This window comes from Emys orbicularis, chromosome 17 (assembly GCF_028017835.1).
Source record: "Emys orbicularis isolate rEmyOrb1 chromosome 17, rEmyOrb1.hap1, whole genome shotgun sequence".
NCBI classification, from domain to species: domain Eukaryota; kingdom Metazoa; phylum Chordata; order Testudines; family Emydidae; genus Emys; species Emys orbicularis.
The window spans coordinates 5,959,562-5,980,481 of record NC_088699.1 but is presented as its reverse complement, the minus strand read 5'-3'; the positions used below and the strand labels follow the sequence as shown (position 1 = coordinate 5,980,481).

Here is a 20,920-nt window from a genome sequence, read left to right as displayed (position 1 = left end):
AAGTGTTCCACATCAAATGGGAAAGAAAAAAATGCTGGTAACACAGCCAACCTATAAGTCTTTATAGTTTCTAGAATGAACTGCAGAACAAAATAGCCCTCTAATTTAACATCTAGTAAAAAAAAACTGAATCTGGTTCAAGTTTAAGATTTAATACTTTTACATGGTTACCCACAGCAGATATTAACCTCAGTTTTACTATATTTTTGTAATGCTACAAAAATCCTATAAAAGTCAAATGATAGCAAAATTTTCAGTGATTATAATTAAAAAAGCACAGCTTGTAAAAAATAAAAATAAGATTCTATACTCTAAAGAAAAATTTAAGACAATTTTTGAAATGAACAAAAAAGCACTTGTTAAGCTCTCCAATATTCAATGCACTCTGTATACTAGCATTTGTCTGAAGTAGCTATACAGGAGTTAGAACTCCACTCCCCTTAAAAGTTCATGACTATTAATATTGACACTAATATATATATATAAAGAAGATCTATGTCTGATATTTTTACAAATAAATACAGGATAAACCATATTGCATAGTGTGTGCTTGCTGTCTGAGTCACACTCCAAAAGTTTCACAGTTATGGTAGGGTATTAGACTCATGTCTAGGCGATGAAACATTTTTAATAGTACATGAAATTTACTTTTAAAATAATAAACTAGATATGTAATTAAGCAATGAACTCTGACAAACAACTCTTGCCATTCTTGCCAGCCACACTAATCAATTCTATTGGATGATTATATCCAGCCAGCCACAGCACAATTGTTACTTGTAAACAGGAGCAAGAGATAATTGTTTGGCTTTAAAAAAAAAAAAATCATTGGATTTTGGTCTTTCATATCACTTCTGCTATATTTAGTAAACATGTTTGGAAACCTCTATAACAAGTGGCACAAAGCAGATACTGCTTGAAGTGATGCCTGTTGCAAATGTGCTTTATATGTATAGAGTACGAGGGTTATGATCTCAGTTCCACAACATGTCACCAATGGCCCCATGAAAGAATGAAAAATGGCACTCTTCTTCCAGTACAATTTTTGTGCCGACGGTGCTGGCAAACTCGTGGAGCTTTATTGTTACCATAACTTTATTTTCCTTATAAAAATGAAAAACAGACCACCACAAAAGGCTCCTCAGAAAGAAAACTGCTAATAGTAATTTTGCTAATCATAAGAAAATTAAAAAGTCAAGTACTGATATTCGCATTTTATAGGGGGATTAATAAGATTTCATTCAACCCTACTGACTTGCAAGTTGTAGAAGGTGGTGCCTCTCTGACTGGATTCAACGTGCTTATGAGCGTTTTATGGCTTGGATCCTATGGCTCAAGAAGATTCACTATACACAGAGCAAGCAGAATTTATAAAGAGATCGCTACTGTTATGAAATACCAGAAGTAGACTTTGCACAGTCAGACTGAAGATAATGCAACATGAGGCAAGCGAAAAGTGACAGGACTTGTATGCAGTTGCATGATCATTTACACACGCACGCACACATCATACACGCACTCTAACTAGGGTAAAGCTCTGCAGATATTAACCCTTTCACCAGCTATGTTCATGGAAATGCTTTCTTTAAGGCAGGAAGTATTTAAGTAAGGTACAGTTACCTTTCTTTTATTCTTTGTACCTGTAAATCATTTGTACAGATTTAATGACAATTTCAAGAACATAAATAGTATCTTTAGAACATGTTTCCTAAATTAAGTTGCTAAAGTTCTGACCCACTGTGGAAGACATTCATTGAAAGGCCAATACTTTTTTCTCTCTCTCTCCTTTTTTTTTTTTTTTTTTAAATACAATCAGAAAACTTGTTGCCCCAGCACAGGGGAAAAGTTACTTTAATTTTTGTGGAAATGTGAGACAAAAACCATACAAAAATCCCTCTAATTCTTACCCATTAGTTGAAAAGCTTTTATTCACTTATGACTTGCTGAACTTGTAGATGTTCACTGTGGCAATGCATTCCCTGACCCTTGCCGTCTGATGGATTTTATCCTGACCTGTTTAGATGGATAAGAATCTGAACATGTTCAGCTGTCTTGAACCAAATGACTGGCATACAAATGAAAGGCAATTTTTTCCAGTGAAATGTCTGCCAAAGACAATGGTGAAATATGCAGGACATGTGTGCAGCCCATGGCTTCCAGTTAAGCCTAGAACATAGCAGCATTGCCATTTGATTAGGATTGGTTTTTTTAGCAATACAGATGATATAGATATTTTAGCTGGGTAAGCAAATAAGACAATTCTCTCCCTCCTCTTACCCCCAACAGCCATGTAAGTAATTAACAATGATTCCTTTACCAATATACTGTTTCACCAGGAGAAGAAAAAACTAACTGAGTCAACCTTTTCTTCACACCAACAAATAATTGTTTTAAATTTTGGGATACTTTCCATAATGAGCTGAATCAAAAAATCTATTTGAAAAATATATATTTATATAAAAAAAATTCATTAAGTTGTTTGCACGTGAAACATCAATTGTTAAGTTTATCTTTCATCTTTGATTCCACACCATTGTAGGAAACAGCTGGACCAAGCTTGCATGCTAATTAATCCTCAGACGCAAGAATTATAGGCATTTCACACTCTGCCTAGTGAAAGGGCTAACCCTTCTTGACACAATCATGACTAGACAGTGATTCTGGAGCAACATCCTACCCTTAATACTGTCAGTTTCAAGCTATCAACCTGAAAAATCCTTGATAAGGCGAGTTGATGTCACTGGGAATCAGTTAGCTGATGTGCCTAGAGTTCTGCAATACCATTTTGCTTAAGTTTTTTTATGCACCATTGATTAATAGAAAAAAATCCATTTGTTTGTTTTTCTTTTCTTTCCAAGTCGTTCTGTGCAATGACTCTGATACTGTCACTTTTAAAAAGTAAACCATATGAGCCCTCACATTTCAACTGGCAGGGGGCTTATGTCCATCATTCTTTGTTTTTCCACCTTTACAGGTTTAAAAAAAAAAAAAAAAGGTTGTGTTGTCATAGATTCATGCGCAAGTGCTCTGGCCGTTTGGAAATCATGGGAAAGGCTTGTTTTTTATATGGCCCAGAGTTTGGTTGTCGTATTGGAAGTGGTGCTGAGGCCTCGCCACAAACTGTCACATCCATTTGTTCTATTCCACTTGGCTCCACTGGATATTCCACAGGTGTCTGCGTATTTGGTGCACTGGCTGAAGCACCTCTTCCCCAGAAATCCCCAGGGGAGAACTTTACAGGGCTTTAAGACAAAAAATATAAAACACTTAGCATTCAGGATACATGCGATGCTAAGACATTTCCTTCACACTGCAAGAATTGGAGCATAAATGCCTGTTCTCTGAAGCGTTTATTAGTTTTTGCTTCCCCTTCCCTGGTTTGAGAGAAGCATGTATCTGGGCTAGTTCCTACCAAAACTCACTATAAACTAGACACACTGACACTAGACTTTTCTCATTTGGCATTCACCATGTAACATGCTTGTAGGTATGTGGAAGAAGGGAGATTTTGCGCTACTCTCATCATGAGCAGCACAGGAACATATAGAGGATCCAGCAGCAGTTTTAGAGGATGGTGTATTGAAGTCACCAGAATGGCAGGATGTACCAATAATGTGTATCAGGCAGATCAGTGTTTCCTGTGCTGCCAAACATAAGCTTGCCTGCAGGGAAGGTGCTTGTAAAATGTGCAGAAAGCATGTTGGGTTCAAAAATAAGCACCCTAGCTCTTTCCAAAAAAAAAAAAGTAATATTCTTAATGTTTTTAATGGAGATCATTTACAATTGCTCACTGAAAAGTAAATTGTTAAAAAAAATACCTGACTGGTGTCCTTGGACTGCCAATGAATCTGCGAGGTGATCGAATTTTTGGTTCAAAAGAAAACTTCTCTTTTACACTTTCAAGTACGGATGGAGCCACATACGTAAAACCCTGAAAGACAGGAATAATTTCATTGTGATTGGTAGGAAAGGTTTATTTAGGACCATGGAATCACAGAAATGTAAGGCCGGAAGGGACCTCAAGAAGTCTGCTAGTCCAGCCCTCTGCACTGAGGTAGGCCAAGTACACACAGACCATCCCTGACAGGTGTTTCTCCAACCTCTTCTTAAAAACCTCCAATGATGGGGATTTCACAACCTCCCTTGGAATCCTATTCCAAGGCTTAACTATCCTTCTAGCTAGAAAGATTTTCCTAACCCAGACATCCTAACCTAAGTGTCTTTTGCTGTAGATTAAGAACATAGACATGAAGAACAATTGATCACTATCCTCTTTGTAACAGCTCTTGACATATTTGAAGTCTTATCATGTTTCCCCTCAGTCTTCTTTTCTGAAGACCAAATGTGGCCAGTTTCAACCTTGCCTCACAGGTCAGGTTTTCTAAACCTTTTATCATTTTTGTTACTCTCTTCCAAACTCGTTCCAATTTGTCCACATCTTTCTTAAAGTGTGGCACCCAGATCTGGACACAGTACTCCACCTGAGGCCTCGCCAGTGCTGAGCAGACTGGGATAATTACCTCCAGAGACTTACATACAACACTTCTGTTAATATACACCAGAATACTATTAGCCTTTTTCAGAACTACACCACACTGACTCATACTGAATTTGCAATCCACTAGAACCCCCAGATCTTTTCCAGAAGTAATTCTGCCTAGCCAGTTATTCCCCACTTTGTAATTGTGCATTTGATTTTTCCTTCCTAAGTGTAATACTTTGGACTTGTCTTTACTGAATTTCAACTTGTTGAATTCAGACCAATTCTCCAATTTGTCAAGGTCATTTTGAATTCTAATCCTGTCCTCTAAAGTGACAGCAGAATGACCTAAGGAATGGCTGCTACTACGACTCCTTAATTCCTTAGGTGGGGAATGCAAGTGTAATCCCCCTCAACGGATATAGGCAGCGTGCTTGGGCAGCCCAGACATTGCTGTTCAGATTATAGATCCATATAAGCAAAGCTCAAAGACAACGTAATTTTGATCTACACTGTAACCACTTTGGACATAGTTCTCTCTGCATTCCTACTGAAGTAATAAGCAATTTCGCTCCTACTGCAATTTAGAATTAGTCTCCATTTTACTACAAAATGTGAACAAGATTCCCTTTCTAAAATCTAGAATCTTATCGTCCTGTGTAAAAATGAGGCTGTAACCCAGCCTAAGTAAATATCAAATGTTACAAGGCAAAATGGCCAAAAAGAAGCTACCCTTTTGCAAGGAGTAATATATTTAAAATTTTGATGTATTAGAACTTGTCTGACACAAATAGTTGTCACTCTTATAAGTGGTAAGATTCAACCTTTTCTTTCCAGAGATGGAAGGAATTCACCTGAAATGTGCTATACCATTTCCAAACAAGAACACAATGTATCTCTCCAAAGTCAACACACACAGATCCCTGGCTCACTTACCAGGAAGACCCGGTTGGCACTTTCACTGAGAGTTGAGTCATCTGGGCTATCAACAGGTGTCTGACGTGTAAACTTTGAATCAAACTGGCTCACATCCTCTTCGGATTGCTTTGCAAAAACAAAATGATTAAGGGTTTATAATACAGATATCAACCAAATGGCTTAGCGGTGAGTCAGTGAAGCCTCTGGATGGAGTTCATCCCATAGGTTTTTGGCAGAGCTCTGCTGTAGTAAAACCTTGGAGAGGAGTCGGAATCCTGCCGTTGCCAGTGGGAGGTCACTATGGGCACTGACACTGAGAAATAAAGGCAAGGGGGAGGGGCAAGAATTATGGATCAAAAAGGAACACAAAATTAAAAAGATGCCTTTAAAATAATCTCAAATTACAACAGAAACAAATGCCAGTTTCTTGTGAGAACTAAACACTGGGTCACTCTCAGTATAGAAGTTACACCAGTTAGTCTACTGGAATTTCACACACTAAATAATCCAGCACATTTTCATAGAAGCAAAAATGCTTGTCTTGCTAAGGACAGAAAGCATTAATTGAAAAAATGACTACCAAGTAACTGTCTATTGTTCAGCTGAGGAATTGAACAGATTTTTCCAATGGCAGTTCTCCCAATTTATGTCTTCTCACAGATCCCTGAATGATTGTTGAAAAATTTAGCTTCACAATTATACAGAGATCTTGCCTTACTTTAACAATCTGGTTAGTATAACTGATCAGCAAATTCTGCAGTTTGCTAAAGTTATAAGATGCAAGTTCAGTCATCTTGTACAGGTGACATTTTCATAAATATGAGCCTTTTTTTGAACTGCAGTCCAATAGATTAGGGACTTGGGCCTTATTAACAATATTGCCATATTAAGATTAAAGTTAAATGATGCTTGTAAAACTAAGTGCAAGATAAATATTAGTGAAGTAACACTCAAGATGTTGAATAAAGTGACTTGATTCACATTTTACTGAGTGACTATTTAAAATTTTAGTTTCAGTCAAGTATTGGCTGCATGTTTGATGCTTAGAAACAAATTCAGAAGTAAGAATTGCACCTCTGAGTCTGTATAGCCAGAAGGTTACAAATAAGAGGATGTAAAATTGAAATGGAACTGCTCCACTTCTTCCACACTCTGGGATTAATGGAAAATAATCAGTAAAACTAAGAATTAAGAATCAGAGGGGTAGCCGTGTTAGTCTGAATCTGTAAAAAGCAACAGAGGGTCCTGTGGCACCTTTAAGACTAAAAGATAGTTTTAAGGTGCCACAGGACCCTCTGTTGCTTTTTAAGAATTAAGAGTCTACACTGACTCTGTACAGTAACTCCTCACTTAACATCCTCCCGCTTAACGTTGTTTCAAAGTTACATTGCTGCTCAATTAGGGAACATGCTCGTTTAAAGTTGTGCAATGCTCCCTTATAACGTTGTTTCGCTGCCTGCTCTGTCCACTGCTTGTAAGAGTCTGTGGAAGGGCAGCGACTTTACAAGGGAGCATTGCAGAAGTTCCTCTTCTCCACCTCCCTCCCAGCGCTTCCCCCATCGCCAAACAGCTGTTTGGCAGCGCTTAGGACTTTCTAGGAGGGAGGGAAAGGAGCAGGGAAGCGTTGCCTCTCCAGGAAGGAGCGGGGATGCAGCTGCTCCAGAGAGGAGGTGGAGTGGGGGCGGGAAGAGGTGGGCCTGGAGTGGAGTGGGGACAGGAGTACCAGTAACTGAAGTTGTTTCAATTAAGTGTGCAGCTTTTACAGTACTATGAGCAGAGGTTCTCAAACTATGATATATGGGTCAGTTTATCAGAGTATAAATCCATTATAACTGAGTAGTTACAAAGGTAGCATGACAAGTACTTTTGAATTTTAGATCCAATATGGTAAGTCAAAGTTTGAGAACTGCTGCTAAAAGGCATACAAGGAACAAACAATTTACTGTATTCCCGGTACGTACCAATAATGGTTTAAAGGGAGGTTCCACCTTCCGAGCTAGCAGCTCTTCCCAGTTAATGTGTCTGAAGAAAGGGTGAGCCTAAGAAAATTCACAAGAATGAAAAACATAATTGGTCTTCCTGGCAGAAATTAAGAATGGATATTTGTTGACCTTGTAGATAGGAAAATGAACTATATTTTCTAATGTTCACAAAGCAACCGCTAAGATGAGAATATCTGAGGAATAAGAAGCTAGGTCTCTTCAGACCTCAACTTTGGGCTCCTTTCCTTCTAAAACTGTAAATACTTCAAGTGCAGCATCTATTATTTGTCCTACAGTGCTCTATTAGAATAGTCACAAATAGCTTAAAATTGTCACTGGAAAATTCTTAAATATAAACTTTCAGTAAAATGTGTGATTGTATCAGGATTTCCTCATGAGACTGCCTCAACCTAGCAAAATAGTTCTAAATTCACAGTTCTTCATTATGTACATTCGTCACTAGCAGTGAAATAGTGGATTAAAAGAAAATGACTGGGAATTTCATTTGCCTACACATCAAATCTGATGTCATTCTATTGACTGAAAATGTATGAGATGCAGTAATACCACGGTCACTCGATTGTTTATGATTTCAATGTGATAGTACACATGAGCTTCTTAGGGATATTACGTGCCAAATGTATTTAACTTTATAGATGCAAAAATCTACTACCACAACCAAAGACTGGTCTGTATGTATGGCAGATGTATTGGCTTTTTAGAAAGTGACACTTTCTAAATAAAGTCAAGTATCAGAGGGGTAGCCGTGTTTGTTGCTTTCTACAGATCCAGACTAAGAGTCCTGTGGCACCTTATAGACTAACAGACCTATTGGAGCATAAGCTTTCGTGGGTGAATATCCGACAAAGTGGGTATTCACCCACGAAAGCTTATGCTCCAATACGTCTGTTAGTCTTTAAGGTGCCACAGGACTCTTTGTTGCTTTCTAAATAGAGAAATTTGGGGAAATTTGCCATCCTTTAGAACATAAGGATGACTGACAATGATTTGTGAGAGCTTCTCAGTACCTGATATCTTATCTTCTGCTATAACTTGCTGGGAATGGTGAAATATTGCTATTCTGCACATTATGCCTATTGTCACTTTTATGCATATGTAGGCTTTTGTTTTGCTCATTATTCTTTTAGTTTCTGATCTGTTAAAGTTACAGAAGAAATTAACTCCATATTACCAATCTAGGTGATGTGCCACGCACATCTACATCTCTTGAAAGTATTTCAGATGAATTTCTAATAGCAATGTCATAAAAACTGACAATTAACCATAGAACTATTAAAATATGGAATGACATGAGTTGTACAGGAGATGTTTAAATATAGCCACAAAACCCAACCTGTGTAGGCCTGGGACAAGCTTTAAATAATTTTGTAGTAGATGAAATAATTGAGTTACATCTGTTTCACATTAGGAGTGCAAAATGTAACATCTTTCCTGAAAGACACTCAACCCCAAATGCCTGTGTTGGTTATTCACCAACCCACTAGAATACCACAATGTATCAATTTGTTCACTGAGTAACTGATAAAGAAAGGGGGACATGGGATGTAGGAAAGCGAAAAAAAATTGAGGGGGAGGAGAGCAATTAAATCCTCAGGACCCCATCCTTCACCCCACTAACTGTTTCCTTGAGCCCTTTATTACTTAGGCCTGGTCTACACTTACCCCCCAAGTCGAAGTAAGGTACGCAAATTCAGCTACGTGAATAACGTAGCTGAATTCGACATACCTTACTTCGAACTTACCGCGGTCCACACGCGGCAGGCAGGCTCCCCCGTCGACTTCGCGGTACTCCTCTCGTCTAGCTGGAGTACCGCAGTCGACGGGGATCACTTCCTGGTTCGATTTATCGCGTCCACACCAGACGTGATAAATCGAACTCGGAACTTCGATCCGCAGCCGTCGAAATACCCGGTAAGTGTAGACTAGCCCTTAGATATCTATCTAACCCTTCCTTAAATTCCTCAGAGGAAACATTTGACTCTTTGTCTAAATCCCTGCCTCTGCTCTCACTGTGCTTCAGAGAATGACATTCTACCATGTCTATTCTTCTTGGACTATCCTTGAATCTTGTTTCTAAATAAGATAATCAAGAGAAATTAAACAAGATCTACCTGAACTTCTCCAGCATCTCCAGAACCAGCTCCTAGACGTGAGGCAGCATTTCTTTTTAGCAGCTTAGAGGAGAAAAACACCAAGGAAATAATTTATTGAAATGGTTAAACAATTTTTGAAGAGTATTTCTACTAAAAATCATTAATAGAAACACTTTACATCTGTGTTAAATATTATTTGAACTAACCACGTAGTAGTTACTGTACAATGAAATTACAATTTTAATATCTTCCATTATTGTATGTGTGCTGTTGTAGCCATGCTGGTCCCAGAATACTAGAGACAAGGTGGGTAAGATAATCTCTCTTATTGGACCACTTCTGTTGGAGAGAGAGAGGCTTTTGAGCTTACACAGAAGAAGAGCGCTGTGTAAGCTCGAAAGCTTGTCTCTCTCTCCAACAAAAGTTGGTCCAAAAAAAGACATTATCTCACCCACATTGTCTCTGTTAACAATCTTAAGGCAGTTCTCAGAACAAACAACTTTAGAATTGTTTTCTCAAACAAAGCATTATTTTCTGCCTCATGCAACTTGAAGACAGAACCGAGCTCCATTAAAAGATTACGTTGATTGAAATATAGTAGCACTAGGATTCACCTGGGAAAAAGCAGTACAGCAATATTGATCAGTATGTTTCTAATATCTGCATATACATGTAGGTTTAACATTAATTAAAACTTTACCTTTTTAAGCAGATCTCTGGCTTCTTGCGTGAGGTAGGGAGGCAAGTTGAGTTTACATTTGAGAATCTTGTCAATGGTTTTCTTTCGGTTCTCCCCAGTGAACGGGGGCTGAAAAACATCATTGCAGTGTGAAGAAAACCATGTGAAAAACTCTAGCACAGTCGTTCTCTAACTTCATTGCACTGCAACCCTGCTCCTGACAACAAAAATTACCACGTGACCCCAGTGCCCAGTGTTACTCCAGAATAGTTAATATTTTAAATAAAAAATGCATTGCAAGCAGGGCAATTGCATGGGGCCCCATGCCATAGGGGGCCTGTGAAACTAAGTTGCTTTGGCTTCAGCCCTGCACAGCGGGGTTCAGGCTTCAGCTTTCTGCCTTTGGCCCCTCAGAGTCTAATGCCGGCCCTGCCTAGGCGACCCCATTGAAATTAACTTGTGACCCACAGTAATTAACAAATACCTGTTCCGCTCTCTTCATTTGCATATATGGAACAGGGCTAGTTTCAGCCACTTGTGAAACAGGGTTATAATTGCTTCAAATGTGACTTCCAAATATTTGCTTGGGCTATTACAGAACAGCCCAAGACCATGGTTAAAAAGGTTTAGCCATTTTTTTAGTTAGGTTTCTTACCAGCAGCTGATATAAGTACATACATATCTATCTATGCCTACACCTGAATGATCCAACGAACTTCAGTGATTAGTGATGTAGAATAAAATGTATGCAGTTTTTAACTGTGCACCTACTGCTCCAGTCAGCATGTCATACATCAATGCCCCCAAACTCCACCAGTCCACAGCACGATTATGCCCACTTCTCATCAAGATTTCAGGGGCCCTAGAATAAGAAAAATTAGAAATATGGAAGTATTTTATTAAATACTCAATTACGGCTCAGGTTTCAAGTTTTTAAACATAATCCACATTTATAATCTGAAAGTTCCATAAATAACTGGACATATTGAACCATCAGTTAAAAAAGGTAAAATTTAGCCATTACCCCCAGACCAGAGTAATACTTTTCTGTTTCATCATGCAGCTCACATGTATTCTATTGTTCCACAGAAAGTGTGTGTGACTGTTCCATCATGAATAGATTCTTTACATAGTCCGAAGTCTGTTAGTTTTACATGACCTGAAAGAAATAAAAGAAAACATCTAATTCTAAAATCACTCCAAATTCTGAAATGGCATTACATGCATATCAGCAACTCAACATAAATGTAATTTATAAAATGGACAGTGCAAATATGTCTATTGTCTATAGTAACAAAACAGGACTCTTCCCAGTAGGCATCAGAGTCTTCTTCTATTGATCTGATAAGATTGAAAAATGACTTAGTCATTTAAAAAAATCTTTGAACTATAGTTAATGAAGATACAGGCTTATTTTTGCATGAAAAAGGGTGGTCATTCAGTGGAGAGGAACAAAAACACAGCAAAGCCACCTCAAATCTCAGAATCTCAAAGCCATGAAAAAAAAATGGGTTCTTCATGTTCTGTTCTCATTACTTAGACCTGTAGAAACTCACAATAAACTAATTGTTCACATCTTATTGCAACCCTTCTACTAGTTAGGCACAAAGAAACAGATAGATCTAAGTAGCAGCCTCCTGACTGCTTTTATATGAGCTTATTCCCATTCATACAGAATCAAGTTGTTGATTATTTGCACAATGCAGTAAGTTTTTTTTATTAATCATATACTACTTTTTTACATATATGCAAACAATATATCTCTAAAAGACTGCACTGCTGCCGAGATGAAATCAAGTCACCTAGTCTTATGCTTACTCCAGAATTTAGAAACCAAAATCAGTGTCACAATTCATTTCTAATTTATAACTTTCACTCTCCAGAACCACTATGCACTAGTAAACATTCACAGTCAGTGAACACCTTGCTTAAAAGTAGTCTTTTAGCTCTTTAATGCTAGAATTTGCTGGCACTAATCAATAGTGCTGCAGGCTCAACACACACAGAGCTTTGAACTTGCTGCTACGATCAAGTAAAGTGACAGGTTTTTTTTAATTGTTTCCTTTTAAAAAGCTACATCATCAGTATTAGCATAGTTATTTGTAAACATGAAAATTACAGAGCAGGTTTGAATTTAGATATCATGCATAGATGACTCAGCTGCATGAGAATATCCCACTAATGAATAGAAAAGTCTTCAGTGGGTTTACTCTAAAAGTCTCTTGCCCCTTCCTGACCAATTTGTTCTGCCACTTCCAGTACTAAAGTGCTGTAACTACTACAACGAACGCCATGCCATGACTAGAGGTTAGCAAATGGCAGCTACTTGTATGGGTGTATCAGGAAAAAAGAAGGATAACAGTAGTAACAGTTTTCTGAGGTAATTTTATATTATGCTGTGACCTGTGAGAAAGGATTTTGAGAGGATTATTGGCTACACAATTGTTTACTATATTTCCACCTTGACGATTAAGCATGATATTTTCCGGCTTCAGATCTCGATAGATGATTCCTTTTTGATGTAAGTGCCCCAAAGCCATTGAGATCTCTGCCAAGTAAAAGCTGAAACAAAAGGGATTTGATACAATTAAACTCATTCAACCACACAAAGCATCTTAAGCACTAAAACAATTATACTTGCTAGTACACAGCAATGATTCCTTGAAAGTATAGTTAGATGTGCATCACAGAATAAATTAGTAGATTATGCTATTGAGGTTTATTTGCCAAAGAGCATAGGGACACAATGGAACAACAAAATTACACCATCAGCATTAGGTTAATTTGCTTAGTAGTTACTCTGTCTTGAATATTTTTGTTGCGATCTGAATTTGCTAGTCATTAAGTCTGGCTCTAAACTGATGCCCTGTTCTGGGAAGGAAGAGGAAAGCTCTGCGCTGCAGTGCTCTCTGTAGCATACAGCTGCAATCCTATATGTACATCTGAGCTGTTCCAAAACACTCACAGCATACGTTGTGGGAAGATGGAGCTATCATCCCCTCTTGTGTGCTGTGTAAAGCCAAATCAAGAAAGTGCACTTCATTTACCTAGGTCAGGTGTGAAATGTAGCTACTGAAAAGGCTCTCTAAGCAGAATGATCATTTACACAGAAGTCCAGTTCTTTCTTCACATATGTGCTCAGAAAAAGTAGGATAAATACAGTAATTACACCACTTCTAAAAGTGAACTGCAGTCAACAGAAGCTACAAACTTTTACGCAAGGTTTTGAACATTTCTTTCATGCAGAAGGTACCTAGAAAGGTACCTTCAGGTGTAGGCTGCCATTCCCCACCAACTCAAATGCATCCCCTCTGCAGGCACATGCCTAAGTTCCAGTAGAATATAATGACAACCTTCAATAGGGTGGGCAGTGAACCTTCTCACAGACTAATGCCATTCCAACACTAGCTGGTCAGAGATTCAGCAGAGTAAGATATACGGAATAGCCACCACCTCCAAGAAAGACTCATTGAACTGCGTAGCTCACTAAACTAGATTATTAAAATACAGTTGTATGTTTCTCTCTTGAATTCTACTAAGCCACAAAAGTGCCAATTTTGTTTCACATACCAGGCTGTGTCTTCCATAAAAATTCCTTCTCGCTCTAACTGCATAAATAGTTCTCCTCCTACAAGGGGAAAATAAGATGTTAGAAGCAAGAATCCATATTTCTGTTACACTGCTACTGAAAATACATTTTTCATTTCTAATCATAATTAAAGAACTACACATTCCCTTATCAAAGGATAGATGATGGAATTATGCTCTGCAGAAGACTATAACAACCCTGGATTAAAAATGCGTGAAGAGCGGGTGAATATTCACTTAATACAGGAAGTATCAATTAGGAGTCAGAGGACCCTGGAGACAGAATTCCTGGTATATGATAATTAGAAATTCCCCCTCCTTTACTTCCCTGTAAGATATTCTTAACATCAGTTTTGTTATGCAGTTTATATAGATTGAGTTATAGGTTTCACATTAATTATGAAAATGTGCAGAATAATTTAAGTCAACTATGAGTGCTTAGCTGGGATTTTATAAAGGGGAAAAATAAGAACTTTTCAGATTCTAGATTAAATAAAGGATACTGAAAATCTCCTGTATAGCAGAATTAAATATACTGACCACTGAGATACTCAAGGATGAGGTAGAGTTTTCCACCAGTCTGAAAGGCATAAATTAAATCTACAATGAAGGGATGCTTCACTTCCTCCAGGATATTACGCTCAGCTTTTGTGTGTGCTGTATCTTTTGCATTCCTTACAATCATTGCCTACAGAACAAAGAAAAATGACATGAGAGCAAAGAACATGGGATTCCTAAATGAGGCAGAATTCTACCTAGAGTTCTATTCCCAATTTACAGAAGTCTCCACATTCTCCACATAATTGTCACAACAACACTCTGAGTCAGCAACATGATAAAAAAACTGCTTAGTTGTTCTTGCATTATTGTTAAATATGAAATCACACTCATGTTTTTAAATTAATTAAAAACAGAGAGACCAATTGTCTAGGACCACACAATAGATGTTAGAGAAAATGTGATAATACATATTTCAATTTTAAATGGACGTAAAGATTAATTTTAATACATTAATGACAAATGTTCAATCTTGGCACATTAGAACAATTATTATATAATAATTACATTGCAAAGGGGACCAATAAAAACCACCTTTGTTGGATTGGAAACCAGCCAAAAGTGAAGACCAAGTTACCTTTTTAAGAACTTTCATGGCAAAAATTTTTCCAATATTTGCTCCTGTTACTTTTCGTACTTGAAAAACCTATGGTACAAAAAGTAAATAAATTGCTTACAAGTCACAGTGGCAGTTAGAATTCTAATATATACTTTAAATTCTTCTATTACCAACTGGTGATAAAGTTGTGCAACTGATCACAATCACTGAAGTCAATTTTGATCAAATGCATTGCCAATAAAAAAGAATGGTGATTTCATACTGGACACTGGTCTGCATCAGCTCATTGTTGCCTCTGGAAAGGCAGAATTTTTCTGGAAACATAGGACATATAACAGGGAGCCAACAAGACAATTCTTTCATTGCCTCCAGTGTGATGGATAATGGATTTTCCAAGATGAAGATTTTGTACCTTTCCATAACCACCTTTGCCAAGTACACGTAGTAACTCAAAGCATTCTGGTCGGATCTTTTCTGGACCTCTGTTTACACTAGTTTCCGAAATCTCAAATTTTTCACAATGTTCCATGCCACTGAATAAAGACAACACAGTGTATTACAAAATGAACTCAAGTTAAAGAAAGAATAATCAGGCAAATTTCTCTGCAGAAAGCACATTATATTCACTGGCACAACTGACAGTGTGCTTAGGAGATGTCCAGAATTGTAACACCAGGAATTCTATTAATGTGTATGTATAGCGATGAGTGGCAGCTTGCATCATGCAGAAATTTGGAAAGTTCCTAGGATTCACAGAGTCATGCATTTCCTGAAATGACATTTTATAAAAGTGTACATGTTCTGACGACTGAAACAGGAACCTTTGGCAATTAAGTTAATTGAGGAGCATTGCTGCTACCCTTAAAATAAAAATTAGGTTTATAAATTCCATTAAAAGTTACAGGACTCCCAGGTGTGATTTGTAGGGTCATATTTACACGATGAAAGTCTTACTACCTTGCAAAAATAGTAAGGTAAGCTAAAATATGGTTCAATCTTGCTAAAGTAGAGGATTAACCCAATACTTAATGATGTTTCTAAATTATGCTAAACCCTGCAAAGTATATGTCAGTAACACAGTTTGGTCCTGTCTATGCTGACAAGATTGAATTGTGTTTTAGCTGTGTCACTACCATGTTCTCACTGAGTCTTCCAACATGATGCATTTTCAGACTTAGCCCCTAAGCAACCAAGATAGTTTTAATGAGACTTAAGGGCAGCAATGTTTTCTAGAAGACTTGAAGTCAGAACTCCTGAATTCTATTCACCTATCTGCCACTGGTTTGCTATGTGAACTTGCAAACACCAGAACCTCGCCATCATTGTCAGAACCTTCTGTAAAATGGAGATAATATCTACCACTTCACGGGGGGCTGCAAGATTTCATACAGTGAAATTGTTCAAACCAAAGTACGATAGTTTTTAAACTTTTCCCCCCAGAAAAGTAATAAATCGATGTAGCCTATAATGGAGTTTATAATTAGTTTTTTAAAAACAAGATTAGGCTTGACATATACTGGTTAGGAACGCATGTTATAGCACCTTCCAGGAAAAGCCATGTTTAAATGCATATTCAGGAGCTTAAGGAGTATGAAGTCCTCTGCAATCTCTTGATAAATTGGGTTTTATAAAAGTGCACTATATTAACAACATTTATTATATCGGAATGAGCCTGATTACAAATAGTATTCAAATAAAGTAAAAGTATAGGGACAAGTAAGATACAAAACGTAAGACACTGCAGATTGTTGCCAATTTCCCCATAGAATTCTTTTGTTACAAGATATAGCTATAAAACTTGAATTAATTTAATTAACTTTTCTATTAAATTCGAGAAAAACTATTTGTAGTTATCATGAATATTACAGAAATGTTTTCTAATAGGAACTTACATTTCATATTGGCCAACTCCTCCATGGTCCATGCTTTCACTTAACTGACCCTGGGATGGAGGGGGAGAAAGTTTAAAAAAGTCACTACAATAACACCATAACTGTAAACAAAAACAGTGAGTACTAACAGTAAGCTTTGTTTAAAAAACAAAAACATGTCACGGTCTGACTGATTTAGCTCTAAAATTTGTTAAACTGGCTAAGAAGTCATATGCAATAAATTATCAGAAGGAAGCAATTTGTATTATAGGCTTTCACAAAACATTTACAGAGTTCTGCAGAAAAGTTGCAAAATTCCCAAGGATCCCACAACTACAGCAGGTGAACCCACTACTTTTTAGCTAACTGCAGTTATCTGATTATGTTTGTACACGCAGCAATGAATCCAACTCCAGATAAATCTTGTAAAAATGCAGTGGCTTTTAAATTTTTATTTTTACACCTGCGTTCATGTAAGAATTTGGTGAACAGGACTCATACATATAATGGCTATCCTGTACAAAGGTTTCCCCTAAAGAATCTGACTTATTGTGGAACCAGATGACTAAAGGAACTGGAAACAGATATAGTGAATTAACTGTGAAATTCTAAAGAATTAGGGAAAGGAAGCCATACAAAGGTCTGAAAGTTGCAGTTTTCATTTTTACATTGTAAAATATTCAATAAGTAAGGCCCTATGTAATTCACGATATTGTGCATCCCGCAATATTAGGCTTCCACTGCAATTCTGATTTTAATTAGCTTACTTTGCACAGTCCACAATTTTGCATACATTTTGAGGTTTGCCATACACTTTTCCCCCCCATTAGTACAGTACTTTCCCCATTTATCCAAGCTGATAGTAGTGGGGCTCCTGTTGTCAACCCTGCGCATTAATTACTGTAATATAGTTGCAGCAAAATGTCTGGTTATCAAAAAAATTAGCAAGCATAACAAGACTTGAGTGTTTATATTGCACTAGCAAATTTTTCTTAAACAAATAGGTCTTCTCTGGCTTTTCCAAATTACCGCAAATAATAATGGTCCATTATTACTTTTCCATGCCTTGTCTGCAACTCAGCCGCAATTATTTGACAATCATACCGTGATTCAAGTTAGGAAAGCATGTTATACTGCCAGCCACACTGGTCTTGTTCTGTAAACAGAGGCTTTCATTTTCCAAGTCTCATTTTCATCAGCATTACACTTGTTTTTTAAAAGTTTTTTTTAAATCTGTTTTTCATTCAAGAAGCCACGGGTCTTCCTTCTTGTCATCTCAGACAACCAAGCATTTGAAGACTAGTGGTATTCTAGCTGGACAGTCTCACTTTGGTTTGCATTTACTGTCATTTGACTTTCTTACAGATGAGAGAAATATTAAAGCTGCTGTTATATTCAATAAAACTCTGTGGCAACCAAGAACTGTGGCTTAATTGCAATCTCCCTAGTCAGAAGTAGTCTTGTGGCAATTTCATTTCCTAGGTTAGCCGTATCTGTAGGCACACCTGTAACAGCACTTGTTCTTGTTCCTGCCATGATAGCTTTTTGGAGTGAAAACTTTCCAGCTGCAGTATTACCTAGTCTAATGTAGCTTCACATCCAGCTCACATTCAGTTTGATGATTTCAAACTCTCAGTTCAGAGATGTGTTTCTGTTCCTCAGAGTTACGCACTATGCCACCTGGAGGTAGCTTTCAGTAAAGCTCATGCTTTCCTGTTGATCCTCCACCCTCAAATTATTTGCTATTGTGTTCTCCTCTTTGGTTCTATGTTTTGCTTTAAATATACTACGTCTACAGTAACTCTACTCTTTATTGCTCAAAAGCCTTATTTTATTGCTTTTTTCCCCTTCTAGTGTTACTAACACTGAAAGTGAGAGTAGTCATGAACTGAATTTGATTGTCCCACTAGTTTGTTCATCCTGCCCGAGAGCCAAGTTTGCTTGTTAATGGGCATTAACTCTAACGGAAATTGTGCTGCAAATATTACCCACATTTATGGGAGAGTACAGTCATAATGGTTGATGAGTTAGGATTCTCTGACTCTCAGTCCTTAGGGTTGAACTTTTGGGAACTCTAGGACCGCAATTTGCTCACTTCCATGGACCATCTGAGACTGTTGGCAGCCTTCAAGGTGTGATCTGAGGGACATTTTTAGCCAGGCATTTTGTTGGTCACTGATGTTGCTCCCAGGGTCTCTTCTTTAAAGTTGAGAAATTATATTGGCTACAGTGAGCCAGCAAAATAATGTCTGTACTGTTTTTAAACTATTGACACTGATGGACACCAAATAAGCTGTGTAAAAATACTGTAAGCAATGGCTGGTTTCAGACTGTAATGGTACAACCCTAAAGACACAAGATCAAGAGCAACATCAGATTGACAAGGTAATAGGAGCTTGACATAAGGTGAGGCGCTCAGTTTATTTTGGAGAGGCTGTAACATTCATCACTCTTCTGTACCTGGTATTCACTATAAACTTTTTACAGTTCAATGCCTGTGCACTTTAGACAGGATTGACAATTCCCTGGAGAAAAGAAGTTTGGCCACAGCACTGATAAATACCATCTTAAACCCGGTTTAAACCAGAAAACTGGTAAAAACTAATTGCATCAGTGTCCAGCAAGTTCAGGAACAAATCTTGTCAAACTCTGGATACATCCACTAACTGCTTAAGGCTTCAAACCTACAACTCTGCATTATTGCAGTTTTCATATAACCAAATGTTTTTGACTTTTGTCTATACAATATTGAAAACTGAAATGAGTCATGACATGTATGACTTCCTTAAGAAAATATTGAACCAAAATACAGACATTCAGATGTTCAGTGTTATAATTACATATTTACTATTACAACCACTGCAGTTTTACTTTTTATTTGTAAAACTCTGAATTAATCTATGAATATACTGCCTTATATAACCACAATTTGAATACCTAACAAACAATAAGTGTAATATGGTATGCATTAACAAAATAGTTTTTAAAGCAGAAAATGCCTTAAACTGGGACTAATTAGTTTTCCCCAGGATAGTAAAAACCACCTCTGGTAAATACCATGCCATCTCTGACTTTAGATGTTAGCACAGAAGTGATGATTATAAATTTTCCAATATAGATTAGCATTTCTGGGCTGATCTAATGTGTGGGACACTTATGTCAAACTATTTTGAACTGAAAATAAGTAGTTCTGGGTTGTGTTTTCTTTTAATTATATTCTAGAAAAGGTAAAACAACCCACTCATTCACACATAAAATCATCCTCAAATTTAGCCTGGCATATTATGGTAAGTCAGCTAGTAGGCAATCACTGACAATTCTTAGATCAATAAATCTATGCTTAGGAAAAGAAATCCTAGTTACTTAAGATTTGATCCAATTCAAATTTATTATCTTTAGTACCAGATTGAGTTCTACGCTATGGGGAAGTTTTATAACTACAAAGTCCAAGCACAGGACAGATATGCCTCCTGCTATAAATGCCCCGCAGCAGCCGTGTGCAGGTCTCAGCCGTCACCTCAAAAGCCAGGCGGGGGGGGAAACCACCAAATATGAAGGGGGAAAGGAACGTGTCGCCTGAGTGGGGCACATCGGCGTTAAAACAAACCGCTACCCAAGCAGTAACTGCCTAGGGCTAACGTCGGGGGACGCGTCGCCCACCCCCAGAGCGGTGCCACCCGCGATGGGTGGTGCAACTGCCACAGAAGCAGGCAGCAGCTCACCCAGCCAGGACACCTCGCTCCCTCACCAGGCCGCCCCTCCTCTCCCGCTCGCTAGGCCGGCCCCCGTCAGCCTCCTCAGCGCATCGGGCCCCTCACCGGAGCGGACCCGTCTCCAAGCCCGTCGCCCGACCGGGTGGGTCTCCCCCTCGGAGCCCAGGTCGGGCCGCTCACCGGACTGGGCCGGCCCCCCCCGCCCTACCCCTGGCGAGGCCCACTCCCTCTCAGCCCCTCGCCGGCTCAGGCTCCCCCCTCTCACCCCCTCCTCCAACTCCTCGTCCGAACCCGCGTCTTCGGGCTGGTCCAGGTCAATGTCGAACACGCCCGCCATGGCCTGGATGCGAGCAGCGCCTCCGCCGCCCCTTCCGCGCTGTGCTGAGTCCGCGGGGCCTGGGCCGCCTCATGGGCCCGCAGCCCCTAACGCCGCCACGGCCGCCATCGCCGGCTGCCAG

At 38.4% G+C, this 20,920-nt stretch overlaps 1 protein-coding gene across 1 annotated transcript; it reads right to left on the bottom strand.

Moving 5' to 3' along the window:
- Window positions 1-1,804: 1,804 nt before the first annotated feature.
- RPS6KB1 (ribosomal protein S6 kinase B1) lies at window positions 1,805-20,810 on the bottom strand. The gene is made up of 15 exons (XM_065418080.1): window positions 20,728-20,810; window positions 16,771-16,820; window positions 15,291-15,411; window positions 14,897-14,965; window positions 14,302-14,449; window positions 13,744-13,801; window positions 12,635-12,735; window positions 11,242-11,332; window positions 10,945-11,035; window positions 10,195-10,302; window positions 9,513-9,575; window positions 7,360-7,437; window positions 5,417-5,524; window positions 3,819-3,931; window positions 1,805-3,242 (listed from the first exon to the last, which is right to left on the bottom strand). Exons 1-15 carry the CDS (start codon window positions 20,797-20,799, stop codon window positions 3,005-3,007), a joined length of 1,509 nt encoding a protein of 502 aa, XP_065274152.1. The 5' UTR covers window positions 20,800-20,810; the 3' UTR covers window positions 1,805-3,004.
- Window positions 20,811-20,920: the final 110 nt, after the last annotated feature.

What these genes read in the sequence shown, in the direction of transcription:
- RPS6KB1 (XM_065418080.1), bottom strand. Translation starts at nt 20,799, where the DNA reads ATGGCGGGCGTGTTCGACATTGACCTGGACCAGCCCGAAGACGCGGGT. An exon ending in TGTGGAACAATAGAATACAT is followed by an intron (nt 11,036 to 11,241) that starts GTGAGCTGCATG and finishes TTCTTATTCTAG; the next exon opens with GGCCCCTGAAATCTTGATGA. An exon ending in AGTCCAAGGACACCAGTCAG is followed by an intron (nt 3,243 to 3,818) that starts GTATTTTTTTTA and finishes TTTGTCTTAAAG; the next exon opens with CCCTGTAAAGTTCTCCCCTG.